This window comes from Anopheles coustani, chromosome 2, assembly GCF_943734705.1.
Source record: "Anopheles coustani chromosome 2, idAnoCousDA_361_x.2, whole genome shotgun sequence".
Taxonomy (NCBI): Eukaryota; Metazoa; Arthropoda; class Insecta; order Diptera; family Culicidae; genus Anopheles; species Anopheles coustani.
This window is the reverse complement of record NC_071289.1, coordinates 94,273,759-94,291,254: the sequence shown is the minus strand read 5'-3', so window position 1 is coordinate 94,291,254 and position 17,496 is coordinate 94,273,759. Positions and strand designations below refer to the sequence as shown.

General features: G+C 47.3%; 3 protein-coding genes across 4 annotated transcripts in view; 2 read left to right on the top strand and 1 right to left on the bottom strand.

Annotated features, from left to right (window-relative positions):
* The window catches only part of LOC131265384 (uncharacterized), a 40,290-nt gene extending 34,803 nt beyond the window's left edge, over window positions 1-5,487 (top strand). Inside the window, exons 7-10 of the mRNA XM_058267643.1 lie at window positions 71-294; window positions 367-1,837; window positions 1,934-2,417; window positions 2,502-5,487. Coding sequence (XP_058123626.1) covers window positions 71-294; window positions 367-1,837; window positions 1,934-2,417; window positions 2,502-3,740 — 3,418 coding nt within the window. The 3' untranslated portion in view covers window positions 3,741-5,487. The remainder of the gene's footprint in view (window positions 1-70; window positions 295-366; window positions 1,838-1,933; window positions 2,418-2,501) is intronic.
* Window positions 5,488-6,747: 1,260 nt separating this feature from the next.
* On the top strand, window positions 6,748-7,678 carry LOC131262614 (uncharacterized). Its single transcript, XM_058264660.1, has 2 exons — window positions 6,748-7,067; window positions 7,146-7,678. The coding sequence occupies exons 1-2, from the start codon at window positions 6,870-6,872 to the stop codon at window positions 7,524-7,526; spliced, it is 579 nt and encodes a 192-aa protein (XP_058120643.1). The 5' UTR covers window positions 6,748-6,869; the 3' UTR covers window positions 7,527-7,678.
* Window positions 7,674-16,845, bottom strand: LOC131262613 (ATP-dependent 6-phosphofructokinase). Of its 2 annotated transcripts, none has more exons than XM_058264658.1 (7): window positions 16,766-16,845; window positions 15,951-16,150; window positions 13,994-14,490; window positions 11,555-11,663; window positions 10,092-10,280; window positions 8,732-10,017; window positions 7,674-8,650 (listed from the first exon to the last, which is right to left on the bottom strand). In XM_058264658.1, exons 2-7 carry the CDS (start codon window positions 16,098-16,100, stop codon window positions 8,509-8,511), a joined length of 2,373 nt encoding a protein of 790 aa, XP_058120641.1. In that variant the 5' UTR covers window positions 16,101-16,150; window positions 16,766-16,845; the 3' UTR covers window positions 7,674-8,508. The 2 variants fall into 2 exon arrangements, with proteins under 2 accessions (XP_058120641.1, XP_058120642.1); XM_058264659.1 differs by lacking the exon at window positions 16,766-16,845 and adding an exon at window positions 16,647-16,714.
* Between the last annotated feature and the right edge of the window lie 651 nt (window positions 16,846-17,496).

Below are 17,496 nucleotides of genomic sequence, written 5' to 3'. Positions count from 1 at the left end.
GATGGGACTGAATTCTTACCCACCATACCATAACATAATGCTAATTCTCATCTCTTTATCCATCTTTCAGCTTCAAAACGAAAGGCAATCTTACGAAACACATGAAGTCGAAGAGTCACTTCAAGAAGTGCACCGAGCTAGGACTCAATCCAGTGCCTGTGCACGTCGACGACGATGGTGGCGACATCGATATCGAGGGCGATCAGCAGTCGGTCTCAAGCGAACGCACATCGACGATCCCGGGTGATTCCGATACGGCCACCGATACCGACGGTGATGAAACGGATGATAGTGGTAAGAAATACGGAAAAGTTGCCGGGTCAATATTGTACAATTTCCACCTAATAAAATGTCTTTCTATTGCAGATGAAATGAAGAGTCGTCTAACGGAGCACGAAGCTGCAGAGGGACTTCTTTCACTCTCAATGACAAGACCAACGTCAGCATGCAGTAGTTTGGGAACCGGGCAGCAGCATTCCGCCGGCGGGGGCAATTCGGAGCCGACTGCAGCGGCCGCAGCGGCCTACATCTCGCAGCACATATCGTCGTACCTAACGCCAGAGCAGCAACAAAGTCACGGCCTACTGTATCCAACTACGTCACCAAATCCTTCACATTCTCCAATGATGATGAACGTTCAGCAACAGCAACAGGTGGATTCAGCAGGCCATGCAAAGCTGGACAGTGGTGGTGGTGCAAGCCTACCTCGGCGGATCATTACCTATGGCAATGGGCCAAAGCTGGAATTCAATCTGCTGAAACATGAGCAGTACTATTCTGATCCGAACCTGGGTAGCAAAAAGAAGCGCGAACACGAGCGCAACGCGTTCCCAACGGCGAGTGATGAAGCGGCGCGTGCGGGTGATGCCGACGATGAAGATGACACTGCAAGGCCGATCGATTTGACGAAGAAACCAAGGCATCAACAGGCGGCCAAGGCATCAACTGGCAGTGCGTCTTCGCAACCGTCTTCCTATCATCAATACGATGACCGTCCGAGGAGCGACCATCAGACGAGTCAGAGTCAGACGCAGCCACTCGCAATGGTTACACCGCCCAATTCCCAACAACTATCGGTGGGTGGTCAGCATCATCCAATGATTCGTCCGCTCGATCGTGAGCAACTGGCACTGCATCAGCAAATGTACGAGAATCGACTACGAGAACCGGTGACGCAGCAGTTGGAGCAACAGCAACCCCAACCGCAAGTGATTGTGCGAGTATCGGATGTGTTGACACCGATCAGTGGAGCCGCAAACTTGCTCACCACACTGGTTTCAAACACGGATAAAATTCCGATGATTGTCGCACCATTCGAGCCGTCTGTTGGAACCACTCCCGGCGGTGTCGATGAGAACTCCTACTTCCACGAGTACCTCAAAGAGCGAGCCCTACAGGATACGCGCATCAAGCAGAGTCAGATGAAGCCCGGAAGCAGTATCGTTATGCGCGAACAGCAACACTCTCAACCACCTGCTGCGCCGCCGCAATTGCATGGCCAGTTGGCACAGGAACAGATCCGATACAATGTGCAACAACACCAGATTCTTCTTCAGCCCCGCTACGAAGATGCACACGCTCCGGCAAGCGCTAATAACCCCGGTTTGGTTGCTCAGGCGCCACTAGCTACCAAAGCAACTCCACCCCCAGCAGCACTACCCCCCGTGGCCGCTGCCACCGGAACAACTATTACCCCTTCGGCTGCTGCCGCTACCATCCCGCCACCTTCGACCGAGCGAGTGTATCGCATATTTAGTGGCAAAAACGAACGACATAGAGTTTCACCAACGACGGAACCGGCGGCAAGGAGTATTCCGGCGAGTCAAACCAACGAAATGTCTTCGATGTCGATGTCGGAAGTTAAACTCGCAACGGAAACAGTGCGTTCGAAACAAGAACCACTTGAAATGGAGGGAAAGCATAACGCTCCAAGTAATGTTTGTTCATCGGTGGTCACAAATAGCACTAGTAGTACCGCCGCTTCCTTACGAATGCTGAGCAACGAGTGTCCGCTGGTTTCGGAAAATGCATCGCCCATGGATACACTCGCTGAGATCGCCGCCGGTTCGGTGAAACTCGACGTGTCCAAGGTGCAGCAGCTCGTGCCGGAACCGTCGACCATCGCCGCACTCACAGTGATGCCAACACCGGCTACGGTTACACCGAACGCTCGTTCGCGGTGCAACAGTTTCAGTTCCAACGCGAAGGTGGCCCCACAACACCCAGTACCAGAAAGTGCCAAAAATCTTGCCTCCGAATATCTAAAGCTGGCCCAATCGGTCACGAGTGGCGGTGCGATGCGTAAGCGGGCGGACAGTGAAAGTGCTAGCGGTGGTGGAATATCCGATCACGAAATGTCGCCCATCACCCTGGTCAACCCCCCACCCCCGATTGCACCAGCCGTACCGGTTTTACCAGTGGTGATCGCACCCGTTCCCGAAGGTGTCCATAGCAAGCCTATAGCAACGGTTGCTCCCATCGTGGCCAACATTGCTCCACAGGCAACAATGCAGCAGCAGCAGCAACAACAACCGCCGCCTACTGGTGCATCGGTGACCGGAAGTGGAACTGGGTCAACCGTTGTTGGTTCATCCGTTCCGGGGGTGGAAGTGGCAGCCGGTGGTGGTTCGGTCATGGGTCCGGCACGGAAGGTTGTCGTCGTCGGAGAGGATGGATTCAAGAAAACGGTTGGAGGAGGCCGACCGGTGGCGAGCGCTGGTGGAGAGTTCGTTGGAACACCGCCCAACGCGTTCACACCTTCCATGCACCAGGAGGATGGCGGGCGGCCGGTGTGCGAGATTTGCAACAAAAAGTTCCACAAACTGTCCCAGCTAAGCATCCACATGAACATCCACTACATGGAGCGCAAGTACCGCTGCGAACCGTGCGGCACGAGTTTTCGCTCGCAAGGACTCTACCTCAAGCACGAACGATCGGCAACGCACCGTAACAAGGTTTCCATGACGACGACGTTCGGTGTGGCAACGGATACGAACCCGCGCCCATTCTACTGTCGGGACTGCGAGGTAGGCTTCCGCATTCACGGGCACCTGGCAAAGCATTTGCGTTCGAAAATGCATGTCCTCAAGCTGGAATGTCTCGGTAAGCTACCGTTTGGGACGTACACCGAAATCGAACGATCCGGCACAAACCTCACCGAGATCGATACGTCCGATTGCGAAAATTCGCTCTCGAGCTTGAAACGGCTAGCGGTGCGGCTGAACGTCAAGGATCCGGCGAAGGTCCTCCCGGCAGGAGGTGGTAGTAGTGCCAGCTCCAGTAGCTCAAGCAGCGGGGCAGGAGGAATAATGGGCGGTGGCGGTGGTACCAGTGGCAATGAAACGGACAGTTGCGATGATAACTTCGGTATGGAGAATGGCGAAGACGAATCCTCCCCGTCCGGTGGATCCAAAGACGACACGACTCCCGGTGGCGCACAAGGAACTCCGATGACCAACGGAGGAGGAAAGGATGGTGCATTGGAGGCTGCTGCTTCCACGCCGTGCAATGGGGGAGGGGAAATGCGCAATATAAACAACAACGTGAAGCGAAAGATGGACGACTTTTCCTCGCCGGCAATGGTTGCGGAAGATGTGGCAACGTGCAGCACGGCGACGGCAAATATCGTGTCGGAAGCAAAGCGACCCCGATATAGCTTAGAGTTGCTGGATGCACGCGCCGGAAACTCCGGTGGCCCGCAGGAAGAAAGAGAAGGAGGTGTTGCCACGTCCACTAGCTAAGAATAACGCGGCGGCGATAGAAGGTGATGTCCCCGTGGGTGAGTGCCAATAATTGTAAATCCTATGCTAACACCTGCTACCAGTGGTGGTGATGGTGTGTGTGTGTGTGTGTCCGTACCGTGATGCAGTTTTAGTCAGTAAGCAGTTCCAAAAGGCGTATGGCAAGTCATCAACATGAACGACATACACGTAAATTACGTCAGGACGCGATTTTAGGTTATTTGCGGCTCTAGAATTAACTAAAACCCGGTGAAGGAAGATTAAGGGAAGGCAAGGTGAATGGAATGACGGTTATATTGGACAGATGTCCACCATTAGAGTAACCTAGCAACGGGCGCGTTGGTTTCCTGAGATTATCGCTCTTACCGCGCACTAAGAGTGATCACGTATAGATTAGAACGATGTGCTTCGTTACTTTACGGATGCGACAAGTGTTCGAGAGTGATATAGGCTTTAAGTGAGAACGAACGAAACACGTAACTAAGATGGGGCGCAAATCCCCATCAGCCAACGTACCAGATAAAAAACCGTATCTTTTTAAACATGAATCCTACACATGAAATCGCACTTGCGACGTTGAAGAACAGGCTCACAGCAATGATGGGAACATTTTTTCGATAGTAAGCAAGATATTTGCGACATTAGTGGTGGGCTAGAACGACTTAGTAATGAACATACTGAAATGATAAGCATATCGTGTATTATCGAGGTCGAGTGGGGTTGATTTTTGCATGAAAAGTCTTTTATATTTTTCCTAAACGATCCCGAAGAACTTCGTATTTGTGTTGTTTTTCATTTTTGTGGATATAACTGGGACTGGCCATTTTCATTTAAGTGTACAATGTCCCTGGTTCGTTTGAGTTTTATTTTGTACACATAAAATGACCAAACTATTTGAGAAGTATCCCACATAATACAGTAAAAACACATGAAGCAGAACTTTTTGCTTGTAAATTTGAACTTTACACAGCAACATATTGCATGCGTATATTTTTATACTGGACACACACTTGTACGTACAATGCAAGCAAAAATGGCACGAAAGGATGAAGATCCAAGGCATTTTTGGTGTGTTGTAAAGATTTTTTCCACATAAATGAACAAATTTTCATCATTATATGTAGTCGGAAAGTCAGCAGACCGTATCGTTTGCGAAACGAAAAGGTAAAACTGAAAGGGTCCGCTTGGACTCGTTTCTGCATATCAGCATGTTTGACCACCACCACCATGACGTTCGATACGAACAGACATCCAAATTTTATCGATCTACAGAAACTATCAATTTTGAGACCAATTTCTTGTAACGAAAATAGAGTGTGATTTGTTTGTTTGCCTATGGTTGCCCATTTGTTACAGGAAGCTACAAGGGCTTACTAATATTATTTCAATTACATTACCGTCTTCCAAATATTGCAACGAATTTTCTTTTCCCATTAATCAATAATGTTGGTTTATCCAAGTATTTTGGAGGAAAGCACATTCGAGGCTATCCCGATGCTTTCTATTTGATTACGACAACAATGGGTTTTATAATGCAACGTTTTTGTTTCGTTCCCCTGAGGTTACTTTGATCTATTACTACATCAATTAGAGAAGAGAAACCGTATATCAGCATTAGAAAGTGAAACGATTAGCTGTACGTGTGACGAAACCCGAAAAACATAAACAAACGTGTCAAACTGGATATGAATGGAACAAAATGATATATATGATATATTAAAGTAAAAGCTTTTGAAAGCTACAAATAGATTTATACACTCATTATTATATACAAATCATATACAAGTTAGTTATAGCGAGAGAAACGTGGTTTATTAGCGTAGCAGTCTTGTGCAGTGGGGGGATCTTATATGGAAAACAATAGCATCTATATTTTTTATAGGTTTAAAAACCAAAACCAGGACACACAGTCAGCCAACCAACCCGATGAAATGAGGCCACCATCACGAGCAAGCAGGATTTGATTAAATTTCAATTTCTCTTGAAAACATACAAACGAATGAAGGTTTTTGCCCTTGAATATTTTAACTGTATCAAGTGTATTTTTCTTAGTGATAACTTTTAAAAAAATCGTACGGATTTCGAAGCCAATGATGCAACACAGTGGATGCCATAAGATAAAGAAGAAGCTCATTTAAGGAATCCAACCTCCATCGGACGGATGATTAGGTTAGCAGAGAGATGAGCACACACCGTACAGGCATGGTCCCGGTGGCAAGTAATCTGATGATAAGCGTTGTACTAATGCGCGATCATCATGCATATAAAGTGTCACGTACATACATACAAACTCACTGACGATTGTGTATAAGCTTAAATATTTATGGTGAACACAATTTGCATGCATCCATACATATATTGTATAAAAAAAAATTATGATACTATATTTTGTAATACAAAATGTCGGTTGAACAAGACGAATATTCGCAACGGTATAAAGAAACATCCTATCAGCTAAGAATCTATCAAATAAGTGGATTTGAAGAAATATACAAAATCCTCCGGCCGAAGCGACGGAGGAATATGAGAAATGGTGATGAATCTGTTTCTTTTTTTCATTATTTTAATTCATCGCTTTCATTTTTATCATTTCCATACCATACCATTTCTAACTTCCGAAAATTATTAATCCAAGCAATCCTAGCGAAAATATTGTACAGTAGCGTCGATTTTCATTTGAAAAAACGCTAGACAACAAAAAGGGACCTCCATTAGCAGACTTCGGAATGGTGCCATCATCAGATGAGTTGAATCTTCATGACTCAGCTTGAACTTGAACCAGCGAGTTAGCACCGGCTTATCTCCAGTAGCATGTGTGTATAGGTGATAAGAGTTCTCACAGAAAGGTCCCTTTTCTGTAAACTATGCTATGCTTCGGGGACGGGAGCGATCAAATGTTCTGTTCTGCATACTCAGGTACATGGGTGTTCATTTTGTTTCCCACACACCCTGTGCTGACGGACACTGATCGGATCGATGACCGTATGCATCACACTCGATCGGCGAAAGCGATACCGGGCAGACAGTGTATCGCTCGTGACGCTCGAGGGCAGAAGTGTGTTGTGCCAGTAGTGAAGGACGAATGTTGGTTTGGGTTTCGCTCGGGTGACCGTGCAATTTTTTTACACTATGGCTACGAGTGACAGCCCCCAACTATCCCGGGTGGACGTAGTGTTTCTGGCGTACAAAGCGAGTGCCCGAAACAACAGCTCCGTCACACTGGATAGTGTCAGCACGGTCAGCTTGTACGAGTTGGAGCGGCATCTTCGGATGAAGCGTGCCGAACGGGCCAGTATGAGTGCGGAAGCGTACAATCACTACCGCTGGGTAGGTTTACTAGAGCCCGTGGGAGCTTCTGGCCACTGTGGAATGTTTATTTCTTTCTTTTGCTTTTCGCTCGATCAGTACAATGCAACCCTGGTGACGGAACTGAGGACTTCCGGCCAGGGAAAGCCGAGACCACTGCTCCGGGTGTTCCACTGGTACATCGAGACGTCGAATGTGGACGCATTTCGGATGGATGGTCAACAGTGCGAAGCCGTTTCTTTGGTGGTGGCCGCCGAAGTTGAGCACTGGTATGGGGCGAGACCTGGGGGCCAAAGTTCTAGTGGAAGTCGAGCGCGTGTGTTATCGTTCGGCGAACTAGCAGATACGCCAATTAGCAGGAACCACCATCCAACGACCGCGATAAAACGACAACCGATGGTATATCGCCATCCAATCCCTCATCGGAGCACGACATCGACGTCCAGGCAAACCCTCGAAAGGATCGGCGAGGAAGTGTGACCCCAGTGTTTGGAAAAGAACAATGTATTAATTGCTAAAGAATGTTCCTGCGTGAGTCACTAATGTGTCTTTCTTTCTGACTAATGAAGAGATCGACTTCGACTCGATCACCTTAGATCACAACAATAAATTCATTTATTTTTCATATACCACGCCATTTGATATTAGCACATACATAGTAACGTGTTAGTGGCGGGGTTTGTGTATCGTTTGCCTAGGGGAAGGGAAGGAGAGTGTTCTTTGCTTACACTGTTAATAATAATATCTCGTCTATGTTTATCATCATTCTCTCCTTTGTTCGTTTGCGAAAGAGAAAGATGGAGAGATACGATCTAGGACTTATGGCGCAAGTACATTGTACAGTAATGGGATCTACAAGTTGGGTGTTATTTGTTCTCGGCATTAACTATTTTTGGTATAAATATTACTCTGCTTCCATCCCACGGTTTTTTCACTGCGCCATCGCCTCATTGCCTAATAGAAAAAAACATTAACTCAATGGCGATAAGATTGTTCGAACACAAGAAAATAATAATTTCTTGTTGCGTAATACTTGTCACTACTAACGAGGAAAGCAAATGAGAGTGGTGCTACGACTTTGATCGCGCAAGAGCAAACAACATACCACAAACAACAAACATTCCCGAGGGGAACAAAGACGACGACATAAATGATAAATACTATCCACATGAAAAATTAACTATGCAATTAAAACATAATCATACGAGGGATTTTTTTATAAACCCTCTGCCAACGTTGTGAGGAGATGAGTTGTTGGCAACAACACATCCGTTGCCGTATCTTGATCTTTCCCTAATGCCCTGAAACAATTTAACTAAGTAAAGCTTTGGAGGCATCCAACTAAAGTCGCGTAACAAAGGAAGGACGATGAAATAGCCCTGTTCAGGTGGTGGCGGTGGAAAAGAAGGAGAGACCAAACCATGATTCAGCGACTCGAGAAGATTCATCGTTCAGGAGCACCTTAGGCACAGGGCGAATCGGTGGACATTTCCTCCTCAACCGTGATGTACAGGCCTTCCTCCTCGTAGGTAGAATCGTGCTTGGCTAGAATTCTTAGCAGCGGGCGCAACTTGAGCCACCATTGGTGCTTGGGAATACGTTGCCTGTGGGGGGAGGGTAGAAAGAAGGCAAGAAACGTGTCGTTAATTATCGTTGTTGCTCACGGGATTGAGCTTAACACTTACTCAAAGTTCGTCTCGCCGATCAGTTCCTTAAGCGGGGAGAACTTGTACTGGCGGCGCACCAACCCCAAGAGGCAGGCGGTCTCCGGTGCCTTGGCCTCGATCGTGCCGTCCGGTTTCGTGTTCGCCTTCAGCTGCTCCACCAGCCACTCGACACACTTGGCCGCCATCTTGGTGCCCATGTTGCGATCGAATGGCGTCGGCGAACCGCCTTGCTGCATGTGGCCGAGCACGTTCATGCGCGTGGAGAACAGGCCCTTGCCCTCCTCCGAGTACAGCCGGTAGATGAACTCGGTGTTGTAGTTGTCCGAGGCCTTCTCGTTGCGCAGGATGAGACCACGCTGCACGCCGTCACTCATCTTGGACGCCATGTGGTACACGTCCTGCTGCAGATCCTTGATCGCGAACTTCTCCTCGTAGATGTAGGCCGCATCGGCACCGCCCGCCAGTCCGGCCACCGTCGCCAGGTAGCCACAGTAGCCGCCCATGGTTTCGATCACGAACACGCGCCGCTTGGTGCCCTGCGCCGACTGGCGGATGCGATCGCAGATCTCCGTGATCTCGTTCAGGCCGGTGTCGGCACCGAGCGAGAACTCCGTGCCGGGCACGTTGTTCGAGATGGTCGACGGGATGACAACGAGCGGGATGCGGAACTCCGGGAAGCGTTCGCGCTGGTCCGTCAGCTGGCCCGCCGCGTGATACGCCTCAAAGCCACCGATGATCAGCAGCGCCTGGATGTTGTTTTCCTTCAGGCGTGCGGCGATCTCCTTGAACTTGCCCTCCGGCAGCGTACGCTTGGTGCCCAGGAATGCACCACCCTGTCCGACCCATCCGGTCACATCCGACCACTCCATCTTCTTGATGTGGCCCGCGACCAATCCCTCGATACCGTCGTGGATGCCCATCACCGTGTCGCCACGGTAGATGCAGTTCCGTACGAACGACCGAACGGCGGCGTTCATGCCGCACGCCGGTGCTCCGATGTGCATTACCGCCATCGTGTATCCGCCCACACCGCGACCCTGCTCGTCAAACGCACTCTTGGGTGGCTTCAGACGGGTCAGCATCTTGTACGTCTCGAGGTTGCGCGCGAACGAGCGACCGCGTAGATTCACCGCCAACTCCCAGTTCTTGTCCTCCATCGCCTTCGCGACGGACTTCGTGCGCTCGACGCACTCCATCAGCGGCACGCGTACGGCCTGGTTACCATCCAGCGACACGACGCACGGTTCCGTCTTGTCGTCCGCTTCCATCAGTGCCAGCACGGCTTCCGCACCCATTCGGCAACCCTGCAAACGAAAGGGAAACAACTCGATAAAAACACACCTCGATTCCTTCGGTCTTCAAGCCGTTTTCCACTCACCAGAACACGATCGAAGGCGCTCGGATTGCCACCACGCTGCACGTGGCCAAGCACGGTGATACGCGTGTCCTGCTGCAGTCGATCAACGACCACCTGTTTCACCTTTTCCGCCGTGATGGGATTGCCGTCCCGATCGATCGCACCCTCGGACACGATGATAATGTTCAGACGCTGTCCGGCGGACCGTTCCTGTCATTATCCGCGACAACCGATTTTAAAACCAAAGAAAAGCGGAAAATTAACACCTTCTTTTCTCCCGTGGCAAGGGTAGCAGGGTGGGGTGTGTGATGGGTGAATGGTGTTTGATGTGAGGACGTTTGTATTGCAGTGAATGAATGATGATTTCGTTTGACAATAGACTAGCTTTTAAAACGATGAATGATGAAATATGAGATGGAGTTGTGGGAAAAGTGGTGGGGTACATGTTAGTTAAAAGGGAGCAACAACAAACACAACTCTAACTCTACTGAACAGATGCCGCACTTCTTTTTGACCCGAAAGAATCTTCACTGCCGCCCAATGTTTGTAGACACATGTCGACTTAGCATAATTTTGATTACAACTCAAGTGATAGTGACAAGATTGGGTAGCAATGTGAAGTTCTTATGGGACTGATAGTTTTGTGAGGTTAAAGAGAAAAACAAACTGCTTGGAAGCAACATCCTTTTGGGAGCCTAAAAGCGATTGAACACATTCTGCTTTGTGGTCTGAATGGGCATATCATCATGTATATTTTTATTTTATCTTATTGCACATTATGAGTGATGAAGCAACGAAACACATTAAGCTTTTGCGTGACGCATTTTTGGCTAGAAAGCTACGAGTTTGAAATAGATCATGCAGAAGTAACAAAACTGAAGCAAGAAGGATGCAAAAACGTTCAAAGATTGATGATTTTGCTTTGATGGTCTTTATTTAAACGAAATAATTACACACTGGAAAATAGATACAACCAAATGTTCAAAAATAAAAATTAAAACTAAACAAATATCCAGTGTAGTGATGAAAAAGGCATAATATTCCTACAAACAAAAATGCTAAAAATTGAAACGACAACGATGCAATTGAAAGCCATCAACGAAAGTAGGCGGCGCAATAACAATTACTTCCCACCAAAATTCAATTTGCTCCGACATGGAAAGGGGGTCAACAGAGAGGGGAAGTAAGACAGAAGCCTTGAGGGGAAAACATATGGACTTTAAATCATCAATCAGAAAGCTACGAAGCTAAAGGGCGAAATCGAATTCATCATCCGGTTGTACGGTTCCTAAACTCTAAACGAAAAAAGGCCGTTTTCCTTCGGAGCGATTTTCGCAGGACACGTAAAAGATTGTAAGACAGCGTTTGGTGTAGGACAAGTTTGTTGTGTTCTTCACTAAGTTCGGTATTAGTGTCATTTTTTTTCGGGAAAGGAGGCGGAGCGGGAGCATTTTTGGGGACATTATGAAGCTGGTGCTGCGTACCTGTAGGATCTTCTTACACAACTTTTCTGGCCAATTATGCACTACGGGATCTTCCGGTATGAACACATAGTCCGCCTCGCTAGCTAACGCAGCCATTATGGCCAGGTAACTACAATCACACAATAAGTAAGTAAAGAGATGTTGATCAACAATGAAACGGATAGGATTAACACAACATTGAGGTACGATGGGAGCGGACATGGGGCGACGTATCTTTTTCTTAACCAACACAACATAGCACAATCAGGACGTAATTCGAGTAAAACGATTTATTGCCCAAGAAAGTGTCGCAGGATCCTTCGGACGACATGACTGAAAACAACGAGCTATTAGTCAGCATGGCGCATCTAATGGCCCCTTTTTTTGTAGCACCAAACACCATCGAACTATTAAATTAATCTCTGTGATCTCTGATCGAAAAAGAATGAAACCGATGAAATTTTGGAATCTGAACCGAATCATATTCGAACGGTTCTTATGTTGATGTGAAAAGAGTAAGCTTAATGTTGTACCATAAATGTTGAATACCAATTCGTTGATGAGATGATGCACAAATGATGCAAGTGCTGCGAGGGCGGGATAACACAATGGTAGCAACTATGGAAAAAAAAAACATCAATGCATTTTGTGCCTGTTTGTATTTGCTGTGAAGCACTCCAATTGTTGTTTGTTAAACGGTTCCAATTGAATTTTGCCAAACATGCCAAATTTAATTTAAAAAAGCATATCATGAATGATCTTCTGCGATGTTGGTGTAAGTTTGTGTGTGTGTGCGTTGACCATGCGATAAACGTTAATCTACAACACACCAGGGCGTAACTAGAGCATCTTCGTGGCCGAAAACTGATGGATGAAAATGTGTGTTTTTCGTCTAGTTTTTTTTTGGTTTGGTTTTGCTCTGAAAATTTTCTTGCCTGTGTCAATTGCTTGCAGAGACGTTCTGGCCAATCGGCTTTCGGTGGGTCTTCGGGAATGAAAATGTAATCGGCCTCGACGCACAAGCCGGCAACGACCGCCAAATAGCTGTGAATACATGAGCAACATGGAAAATTTCGTGGAGTCGCGATCGTGGTGGGGATGATTTTGTTTTTTAAACCCATAAACACGCTGATCGTTGTTGAAGTAGTATGATACAATTGTATTGCTTGTGGAATTTATACGAATTTAGAAACGAATCGAGATGCTTTTGTGAAAAGGAATGCAACGAATTTGAAACAAACTTTTCTACGGCTACATGAAAGGGTGGCGAACCAATTGGGTTTAGAAATACTTTATTAACATGGTAGAATAAACATATTTGCCATGTTTTTGGGCATCCCATTCCGTGCGATCCGTTTTAAGTTAAAAATGCTTCAAAAATCAAGTACAAAATATACGTTTTACTGGATTTCGGCAATACATGAAGCAGATTTTCCTTGTCGTTTAAGTTATTCACAAAGGGGGGAAAACTGTTCAACTTCATGCACGGATGTAACCGACCTGCAACGAAACTTATTTACGATCAGGCCAAGTAGAGACAAGACGTTTCTTTGCCTACCAAGTGTCACGAATCAAAGACAAAAAGGGGAAGGGGTTTCGGCATTCCGGACAAACAATTGGGAAAAAATCATTCTGGTCAGAGACACGGCAAAGATGGTTAGGAAAAAAAAGGACTGCAGTGGCTTGGCTTCGAAGACGTGCGCGAGCTTTTAGTGAAGGTGAAAACTGGTTGTTTGTTCCGCGTGCGAACAGGTCTTATCTGCGAACGAACGTTTGAACCATGACCATGCAATGACCATATCTGGTTCACGAGATTTTACGCCACTTTCGCGCTCCAATTATCCAATAGATCCACAGACACGCAAGACTTGCCGGGACAGCCGGGACACCTTCGCACGCATCACAAGAGTCATTGCAAAATGCAAACTAGAATGTGACGCTTGACATGACAGAGATAACAGAGAGGGGGTGAACCGTGCCGAACTGGCATGGAAAGGGGAAAACGGGTGGGCAGAAGAGAGGAAACAGTGGGGCGGGGAGGCTTGCCTGTTCAAGTTTGTCGCAAAGTTTCGCCTCCCAGTCGCGCGGCGGTGGAGACTCCGGAATGAACACATAGTCGGCCTCGGAAATGACGCCAGCAACGACGGCCAGGTAGCTGAAGTTGTTGAGTTACGTTTGTGGTCATGAGTTGAGGGAGGGGGGGTAAAGAGTGTGGTCAAATTATTTTCTTTTCTATACAGCTTATGTTGATGATCGATCGATGAAATCGATCATTGAATGGTCTTCCGTAATGTGAACCACATCCGAACAGCGAAAAGCGGACAACCTCCCGAAGGCATTATTGTTGTGTTTTTCTGTGCTTAGTTTCGGGGTTTCACAAAAACCAAAACTATTCGACTGTTCGAATCCTTAAAAGATTTCCTCGGCAGATCTTTTTTTGCTCTTCGACTGGTCACTTACCCACAATGGCGTCCCATGACCTCCATGATGAAGGTGCGCTGATGAGAGTAGGCCGTGCTGACGATGGCATCGATCGCCTCGATGATACGGTGCAGTGCCGAGTCTGTGCCGATCGTCATGTCCGTACCGCAGAAGTCGTTGTCGATCGAGCCGACCATGCCGGCGATGTGCAGGCTCTTGAACTTGATGCGTTGCTCCTGGGTGATCCGGTTGCTGGCGAGCAGCTCGTCCAGCAGGCTGCCCCACTCCTGCCGGAACAGGTTGGCACCGGTCAGCGAGCCGTCGCCACCGATCACGACCAGGTTGGTGATGCCGTGGCTGATGAGGTTGTGGGCGGCCTGAAGACGGCCAGCGCGCTCACGGAAGTCCTTGCAGCGGGCCGATCCGATGACGGTGCCGCCCCGGTGGATAATGCTCGACACTGACGACCAGTTGGCCTCGACGATGTTCTCGCCACCGTCCACCATGCCCTGATAGCCCTCGCGGATGAAGTAAACCTAAGTTGACAAGAAACATGTTAGTACACCCAAAGACTACCTACGGTTCTGTAAACGATCACAGGAAGATCGCGAAGGAAAATAATCATAACCCGCGCGAGAATCAGCCAATTGGTGATCAAACATGTTTTTCTAAACACTACCAAATTAAATCAACTTATCAATCCACCCGTCGTTCCCGTTTTGATGAATGAAACTGTTTACTCGGTTGTTTCGAGTACAGCTTAAGGTGCTGTGCACATGTTTCCGTTCAATCGTGCCAATCACAAACAAAAGCAATGACAACATCCAACACATGCACCGACACATGTGCGTTGGGATCAAGCTGCACAGCAAAGAAATTCCAATAAAACGTGGTACGAGCCAAATAAAACAAAGCGGGCGCCTGGTCGTTTGTAGAAAACAAAGTAGCCTTTTCCATCGCATACGTGTACGGTATGGCATCCGAAATTCTTGAAGGAGTTGCTTTCAATGGACGGTTATGTAAATATCTGGAATCGGTGTTTGACCTTCAAATTAACCTTTTAAATGTTTTGGGTACCATCCCACCATTTATTGCCAGTCTGAAGGTCAACTTGGGGAGACATCCAATTATCATACGTCCGATTCGTGATTCGGTAAAGAAAACCACACTACAGCCTCTGCACCATTCAGTATTTAGTCGACGGTCTTACATGAGCTTAGTGTGGAAAAAGTCTCACATGAGATAAGCAAAGTTTCCAAGAGTCAACACAACTGTTGCATGAAAGTGAAAATAGGCGACCCATAAAATGTCGTAATCCTTCTGCAATCCTCGATAACGCCCACCCTATCAATGTTGGTGTTCAAAACCCCTTCCCCCTCCCGCATGCGGTCGACAGTGCCGATCGAACCAATACCATTGCCGACCGTCAATTGCACGCTGATAATACGTTGTCTAACAACGGCGATGTCATGGCCATGGTCGCGACCATCGCGGGTGAAATATGAATCAAACCCGATTCGGACGAGAGTCGAAGGCGTGTACACCGGCGCGCTTTTCCCACCCCAAAAGTTGTCGTTTTATTTTTGGATCCTGCGTCCTAGCCCCCGAGTGTCCTTGTTATTGTTGTTGTCTTTTTTTTTCTTGGTAACATTGCCATGGTTTTTGCCAGGGGAAGAGGGCACGGACTCGGCATTGGCAACGGCGGTGGTCGCGACTATGAAGAGATCATAGCCAAAACCTAGTAGGCCAGCATAATTTAAAACTTTACTCTGGCGCTTTTTCTTCCGAAAAGCCAAAGCATTAACTTTATGGTTTTCAGTATGCAAATTGTTTGGGGATATTTTTAGACGTCGAACACGTCGACCCTCTACGCAACCGTTACGCCGTCTCGTGTGGTTGCCCAATAAAAATATGCGATAGGACAGGCTTCAGTTACAGAATCTTCCCCGTAGGGAACCACTTTCTCTGGTCAGGGTGTCAAATCATGCGTTCTTACCTTGCATCCAACGTAAATGCCCATCCGCACGACAGCACGGACGGCGGCATTCATTCCCTGCGAGTCGCCCCCGCTGGTGAACACCGCAATACCCTTGCCCTTGTGGGCTCCATGGTGGATAAACCGTTGCACTGCTGCGTTCGAAGACATTGTTTTCCTTTTAAGACGTTAAACTGGATGTGGATGTTTCTGCCAGGAAACTTCACGGTACCACAAGGTTTGAAAAGAAGGGAAAAGAGAAAAGTGTTTCCTATAATAACACACAAACACCTCACAACCACTTCATACACAGGACTCTAGCAATTGTGGGCAAAGTCCTTAGAGGATTATCGAACTCCTTTCATCACCCGGTGGGTCATCGTACCAACGGACGATACTGATTAATTTGACATTCACAGTACTTTGCGAGGGCCGTATTTGTACTCGTCCGACAAACGGCCACCTCCTCTTTTATTCGTCCCGGTTATATCATGCACAAAACTAAAAGGAAGCACCATTCCGTCCTGGCACCCTTTCTCTACGGTCACCGTTTGGTATGCGTTAACTGCACAAGTTCACACTATTTTACACCATCTCCGGAGAGGATTAAAATCGCAAAGGAATCAGGAAATTAAGGACGAAAACTGTTGGTTCAACGATCGTTCTAATAAACCTCCAAGGCACGGACAGCTTCGAGGACTTGTTAGGAAATCGTACCGCGTATGAGGACCAAGATTGAACGGCTCGCGTTAGAAGTAAACCCGTTGTCGGGCGACCGGACACCTAAACTGAATGCAAATAAAATCCTGCCAGATCGATTGATCGTCGAAGCTCACCGAGGATGCAAGGAAAGCAGTCGGCCGATCCGGTTTCGGGCGCGCTGGTTGTCCACTCTTTCAGTCTCGCTGCTGAAAACACAACTGCTCTGCTCGGTTTTGGAAACCGAATCTTTTCTTTCCCGTCGTCGCGAAAGGTGAACATCGAATGACATCTCAAGGTGACTTTATAGAGAAACGGTGTCTAGTGGTTGTGAATGCCTCGGTAGAAACTGGTTTTATGTATTGAGGCAGTCTTGCGCTGCATGTTTTTGCCGGGAAGCCGTGGAATATTATGGTTATTCTATAACCAGTGCATTTTACTTACTTAGTTTGTGTCTTCGAGACAAAAACATTATAAATGTGTAACTTAGTGAGCACATTTCATCCGTGCGCTCAACGACCGCTAGGCACACAAACATTTGTCAACAGTCAGCTGTCAAATGCCGGCAAATTCAGAATGGCGCAAAAAAAACATTCAAACAAATTTATTTTTCTTTTTTATTTCGTTAAATATTTCGAACTGAGGTTTCAGCAAGAAAAAAAAGGTTAAATAACGAAATTAGTTTGGGCCCAAAAAGTAGGCACAATACCTTTCATACATAAATCACAGTATTGCATCATCATAAACTACGATGTAAAAAATTGAATGGTGCAAGATTTCTACTTATATCGTGATGCACAGGCACTCAATGATCGAAATAGTGCGTCCAAAGCCGGTAAATGTTTATCTTCCTTCGGCGATACAGCCG